This window comes from Ambystoma mexicanum, chromosome 13, assembly GCF_040938575.1.
Source record: "Ambystoma mexicanum isolate Mex_15411 chromosome 13, UKY_AmexF1_1, whole genome shotgun sequence".
In the NCBI taxonomy this organism is placed as follows: domain Eukaryota; kingdom Metazoa; phylum Chordata; class Amphibia; order Caudata; family Ambystomatidae; genus Ambystoma; species Ambystoma mexicanum.
The window spans coordinates 73,004,311-73,011,407 of NC_090938.1; the positions used below are offsets into that span (position 1 = coordinate 73,004,311).

At 41.9% G+C, this 7,097-nt stretch overlaps 1 protein-coding gene across 1 annotated transcript in view; it reads left to right on the forward strand.

Moving 5' to 3' along the window:
- C13H6orf132 (chromosome 13 C6orf132 homolog) overlaps positions 1–6,875 on the forward strand; it is a 99,004-nt gene extending 92,129 nt beyond the window's left edge. The window contains exon 5 of the mRNA XM_069633295.1: positions 2,494–6,875. Within this exon, the coding sequence (XP_069489396.1) occupies positions 2,494–2,596 (103 nt within the window). The 3' untranslated portion in view covers positions 2,597–6,875. The remainder of the gene's footprint in view (positions 1–2,493) is intronic.
- Positions 6,876–7,097: the final 222 nt, after the last annotated feature.

Consider the following 7,097-nt stretch of genomic DNA (forward strand, 5'->3'; position numbering starts at 1 on the left):
CATGCATCCATGCCCTCCGTTCCATCCATTTATTCCATATGCATCCATCCATTCCATCGTTTCCATTGATTCCATCCATTTCGCCCATCCATTCCATTTCATCCAATTCTTCCATTATATCCATTTCATCTATTCCATCCATGCATCCCTTCCATTGATTCATTGCATCCATCCGTTGCATCAATTAAATCCATTCTATCCATTTCATCCATTCCATCTATTGTATCCATTCTATCTGTTTCATCCATCTATTCCATTCATTCAGTCCATTCCGTCTACTCCATGCATTCCATCCATCGATTCCATATGTATATATTCCATCCACTCCAACACCATTCATCCATTCTATTAATTCATCCATTTCATTAATTCATCATCCTATTCGTCCATTCTGTCCATTCCATCCATCCATTCGGTGTGTCCATCTACATGCATCCATCTAATAGAATTCCATCCACACATCCATTCCATCCATGCTATCTATAAATTCCATATACATATATTCTGTGCATTCCATCCATTGCATTAATTAATTCCCGATACATACCTTCCAATCGTTCCACATGCATCCACGCCATCTATTCCATCCATTCGTTCCACATGCGTCCATCCATTCCATCTATCCCTTCTATTCATCCGTCTATTTTTATCTATTCTATCCATCATCCATTCCATCTATCGCTTCATCCATCCTTCTATTCCATCTATCATTCCATTCATCCATCAGTCTATTCATACATTCCATCCACCCATCCATTCCATCCATCCGTTCTATTTCATCAATTCTCTTTATTTCATCCATTCCATAAACATACCTTCCATTCATTCCACATGCATCCGTGCCACTATCCGGTGGTGGTAGTGCGCAGTACAAATGTCCTTTAACATTAACATCCATTCATTTCACATGCGGTCATCCGTTCTTCATTCCATCCTTTCCAGCTATTCCATCTGTTCATTCCATCCGCCGTTCCATACTTCCATCGCTTCTATATTTCCACACCATCCATTTCATTGATCCATTTAGTCAGTCCATTCCCTCCATCATTACATCCATCCATTCCCACCATCCATTCCCACCATCCGTTCCTTCGATGCTATCCTGTGGGTAGGATCAGAGGTCATTATTCAGTGTTCAGAAACGGTTGTCTATAGCGGAATCAGAGGGTGTATTCATTGAAGACATGGTACAGTGTCCCATTGTGAATTTAGTCGTTGGGTTGTTGGAAGTTCAGACATATCTAAGGTTTTTGTTGGTGTTATGGGCATGTTTTTAGTAATTTTGCGGAATGTCATATAGTCTTGGGTGTGTCTGATGTTTGGTGGAAGCGAGTTCCGCAGAGTCTGGGCCAATGCTGAGAAAGAGGATCCTCTGATCCTGACCGAGTTAGTGGTTGGGATTGCTAAAAGGAGGGCAAAGCTTGATCTTAGGGTGCAGGGTGGGAGGTAAGTTTTTAACTTATCTTGCAGGTATAGAGGGCCGGTCTTGTGCACTGCACGATGAGTGATGCACAGGGTCTTGAAAGTGGTCCTTTGTCCGACTGGGAGCCAGTGGAGGGTACTGAGAGCTGGAGAGGTGTGGTCTCTTGGACCCAGGGCGAGAAGCATTTTAGCAGCAGCGATTTGCGCTCTTTGCAGTTCATGATCTCTTTTTTGTGTTTATTTTCCTTGGAAGAGCGTCAAGGGGGGGAGGAGGGGTGGGGCGGTGTCATTTTTTTAAGGCCAAAACTTTGATTTTAAAGGGGAAAAAATGATGTACAGTACCGTGCACTTCAGAAGTCTGTGCTATAAAATCTGTACACTGTTACAAAGGAGACTGGGATCACTGATGCAGCCGAAACCAAAATTCAGTTTAAGCTACTTTAAAAAACAGATTTTAAGCAAGCTATGGGAGCCCCTCACTGAGAACGAACATGAGTCAAATACTCTGTTCTATGGAATTTATTCCACTCGGGAGGGGGGGCAGGAGGGGTGTTAGGAGAAATATAAACTTGCATATTAGTCTGGACCCACCCACTTGAGCAGTCCAGCACCGAAATGCCAGGCCATGCTCCTCTGAACAAGAGTGCCATCAGCAACCCCAGACACATGTTTCGGCCTTGTTGGGCCTCCTCAGTGAGGTGAAGCTGGGGCAAACTGGCATTTATTTTCAATCCCTTAAATTTGAAAGCTGTAAATTGAAAAAAAGATAATGGTCGTACTTTACTCTGCGTAAAGTAGCCGGGCAGCAGCATACTCAGTACTGCTGTGGCCAGCTACCTTCGGGTTTGGAGCGCATTATAAGTGAATAAAACAAACAACCTTTTCTTTAGTAGACTAAAAGGTTTAAAAATTTGAACGATCTTGAATAACAACATTTTTTGACTGAATTTGACTCAGAGCTTTACCTAGGACTGTTCGTGAACGTCATTTCAATGGGACATGCTTTTCTGAATGTTCTCTTGCTTACCAACGTCTGGTCATATTTTCATGGTCTCTTTCATTTTCTTCTAGAACATCACCACATGGCAACTCGTCGTACCAAGGCATGACCTTCACTGTCCGGCCCGGTACCAGGCAGCCAATTTCATACACACAGCAAGGGGGGTCTCGCTAACATGCCCTTGAGGAGACCCTGCCCACTCTGCACTTGTGTGGAACCAAGACAGCCTTCTAAAGAAGTTTTGGGTCCTTTAGCGGCCACCAAGGTCCATCGTGCAAGACCATTCAAAGACCGGAGCAGTGTTCGAGACTCTGTGTCTCTAAAATTCCAAAGGATACTGCTTTCCATGCCTCGATCCAATCGATCATGGTTACCTATGATGGTGTGCAACGCCTGGGGGTAGAATCTTAACAGGAGACATATGCTGTTCACCATAACATGGCATCGCTTCTTTGTCCTTTGTTTATTTCCTATTCTGTACATCTTATTGCCTATCCCGTCAACTGTATCAAGGATACCAAGGTATTTACAGCACTCCAAAAAAAAAAAAAAAAAAAAAATGAAAAGCCACCATTTGAAGACGACGCACACACATGTCAGAATCAAATTGCTCCCTCCCGTCGTGTAGTTTTACAGCAGATGCAAATTGTCTCTCAACTTAGCATCATTTTAAACGTGCTTGTAAGCTTTGGTACTTGGGATAAAGGAAAATAATGAGTTCCTCCTTGCTGATGCCGACTGAGTAGATCTTATGAAATTACCAACTTTGTTCTTTCAACAGCGTCATTGATGCTTGGGATGCCAGAGGAAGATGAGCATTCGTCGGACATCGAAGGAACGTTTTTCACACGTTGACATTTTTCAACTACTTACCGCTGCTCCAATAACTTTGCCACTTATTTATACACTTAAACCAGCACAATAATCTTAACTGGGCAGTCTAAGTATTGGCAGCTCTCCTGAAGGCTCCGAAATGAACCACATCAAAAAACACTTTAAAAGTCTGCGATGGAATCTTGGCATGACATCAAGTAGTGTTGTACACTTGGATTGGACTGTAGGATCAGACCTAGCACCGGTGTCTCTCCCGAAATGTGAGTAGGCAGCGGCTGATGAGGATCCTGGATACACTCAGCCTGCAGGTGCGTTAGAAGGTATTAGACTTTCTCGCTACAAGGGAAGGGTACTGGGTCAAGTCCTAAAAAGTTAGAACTTATAACGCAGACCCCACAAATCTCCAAGTTGACCGGTGTCTCCAATTCTTTTTGTACAAAAGTGTCAACAAATGTTTTTTAATTATTTTTATACCAACGCTAAAGAACCTGAATCCTTCTCCTTCACTGAAAATGCAGAACGTTGTCGCTCTGACAACACTAGAATGCATAATTGCCGGCTGGGAAAGAGCTGAATTTTTGATATGACAAAACCGGTTTGCTCGCTCTGTAAATGTCAATGCTTGCTCTGTCATGAGAAGGCTTTTGGCAAAATGCGTTGGAACCTGCCTCTCCTCCCAGATCACCTGTGTAAACACTCCCAACTCTTCTCTCTATAAGCCTAATAGCTCTCAATGACGTCTTCAACACTCCAAAATGCACACACAGCTTTACTCATTACAGTTGAATTCATTATCTTCAGCGTACTACAGAAATACCCCACCGTAAAGAGAATGTAAAAGTGGAAAATATGGAAAATGTTTTTTTTTTTTAATGAAGTGTACTTCCTCCAAACAAGCCTGTTTTTTTGTTTGTTGTTGTTGTATGTATGGAATCGTGCAGCGAGCACTTTGTGGTTTAGCGTATTATATATATATCCAAAGCACTTTTTTAAATGTTTTAAAAACTTAAAAAGAAACTATAAAATATTTGGCAAATTGTACATATTGTAACAATTATTATTTAAGGGGAAAGTGGGCACTGCTGCTTAACTGGGTGTTTAGTCTTCAAGTAGTCAATGGCTTTAAAGGTAGACAAAATTCGAATTGTGTGCCATTACTTGTGGTCTTGGCAAGATTGTTCTGTAAAGATTTGTGGTAAAGTTTTGGGAATCCTTTTGTTACTGGAGTTAGAATTCTAGGAATGGGTATTGAAGTTCTGTCTCAGTAGTTTGACATTGAGAAATTTGGATAACAAATTCACATTGCTATTGTAGCATCAAATTTCTGTATTTGTATATAAGGAAGACTGAGAGACAGCCTCGTGGTAGGCATTAGATGCTTTTATAAGGTCAGTAATGCCTAATCCAGCGAGGGGATTTTGAGCTACAAGAGCATAATGAATTCACTTTATAAGTGGAATATGTATATATTTTTCCCAATGGTATATTCATATCATTAATGGAACCATATGTAAGTGTCGGCAATATGCAAGTTCGTCAGAGATTGTGGATAACCGCTTTCTGAAGGAAATCTCCCCAGCAAAATCAACCGTGCACGCATATCTCTATTGTACTTGCTAAATGTTTGTGACTTCCTTGTATTTGCCTCTCCTCGGTACCTAAAAATAGCCCCCTCACTGAACACCATTGAAGACGTATTGCTGGTTTTACCTGCAAATCTACCAAACCGGAGTTTTCAAATGTCAAAGAGCCGGTCGAAGAGTGCGATCAACGGGCTGGAAGACGGTGCTCGTCAAATATGCATCCTCATAACAAAAGGTCCCTTAAGGCATTTTTGGTCTTAAGAGCGCTAGTATGACCTCCTGGTTTAATGTAAGCCCCACCTACCAACGATGGTGGGAGATTTCCTTACAGGCTGGTGTTGATCACAGCTCAGAGTTTGTTCCAGCCCAACTATAATTGTTGAAGAATCTTCTGTTTGGGGAATGTCCCCATTTCTAAGGGCCAAAGGCGTTCTGAATCGGGGAACCATAGGTCTTTAAGAGCAAGAGTGGTATTTAAGAAAACATGCACTGTTTGGTGATCCTCTTACTGTATTTGTGGCACAGAGATTAGCCTGCTTAGATGGAGCTCGCTAGTGGATGAACCTCAGGACCCAGTTTGCCAGTGGTTTCTTGCACAGAGTGTGGTCTTATTGTAGCTGTTCCTATGGATGATTTGTGATGTCGCTGTAGAAAGACCCAAGCAAAGGAGATGTCTACTTGATGTCTCCACCCAAGGGTAACCTGGTAGAATACTCATCCAGGTCTTAATGAGGAACGAAGGCCGGTGTGCAGTGAACATTCATTCTCATAATCATGCCCTCGTAGACCTGTTCATCGTTTCAATGGTGCTTTATTGATTTAAATATGGCAGGTACACAATAGGTGACATTTTCTGATTAACCGTAATCAGAACCGGGCAATGCATAGAATTTAATCAAACTTTAGACATGACGCTGGGCTTAAATAAATAAAAACCTGCATGACCGAAAGCTTAAAACGAAATAATAATAATTTCCCCCTGAAAGGGACCGGAAAGGCTAGTGAAACTAAGATGGATAGTATCCTTAGTACTTTTCCCTGAACCGCCTATTCAACCTGGTGCGGCTCTGGAGAATGATGCCATATATTGAGAGGAACCAGTTCCTAAAAGAGTTTCTTGAGCACTTCCTTAGCCCATTATCCCAGCCCACACTTGGCATGTCTACGCACGGGTGTGTACTCCCAATTTATATGGTCATAGGACCTCATGAGCGAAGACTATATTGCAATAACACTTAAATTAGGGAGAGTGCATTTCACGGTATAGCTGCATGGGGTTTTGTTGGTTTATCGTAGAGCATACACTCTCTGCAATCTGTGTGACATTAGCACAGAAATCCACCTACTAGATTCACGCGCATATTTTGTTGATTTACACACTTTTATACATTGGTGTTTAGTAATCCTGAAAACTGATTTTTGGCGGTCTCTTAGGGTAGTCTGGTACCATCCAGGATCAATATGGTATAAGCACTGTCATGCACCTTGGTTTATTGTTATATTTCGAAAGAAAGTTGCGCCCCGGTCTGAAACGCCTCTTGCGCTTCACTCTATTGTTGAAGGTTGTTTAGCTGCGTGGTCACGGTTAAGTGCAGGTGCTGCCCACACCTCCTTTTGTGAAATAGAAAACTGTTTGGTCCTGGATACCTTGCACAAGATGTCCTGGATACCTTGCACAAGGTATACGGGACCAACTGTTTCTTGTTTCCTTGGTCATTAATGTGCATGCGTGTTGCCCAACAACGCAGTGGCGACTGCTTTTAAATGCAGGTGCTTGAGATTACTCCTACTTGTTGTGGAGAAGAGGAAACAAAGGCACAACACAACTCCAACATGGGTGTACAATATGGAATCTTTTATTTTTTAACTGTGTTACAAGCTTTTGTACCTTTATGCAAAAAACATAATACATGTACACTAGGCTCTATATTTTAGAAAGAAAATGCTTTGAAAAAAATGTAATTTATAAAATGTGCAAGCAACTAAAATACAACACAATGTGTATATTGTAATAAACATGTTTATGTATTCTGCTACGATTTTCCAGTGTGTATTTCATTTTCATGGTGTGTGGTTCTTAATTTCCAGAAATGGCGCCAGAGGGACATTGAAACAGGCAGTAGAATAGTCACTCTTTTTAGCCTCTGCCGCCTGAGTGTAGAAAGCACCACCACAGCCTCCTGCTCCCTGGCATTCTCCGGGACATGAGGGTTTTCGGGTGATAACCATAGCAATGTATGGATCCGGTTAAATGTCTG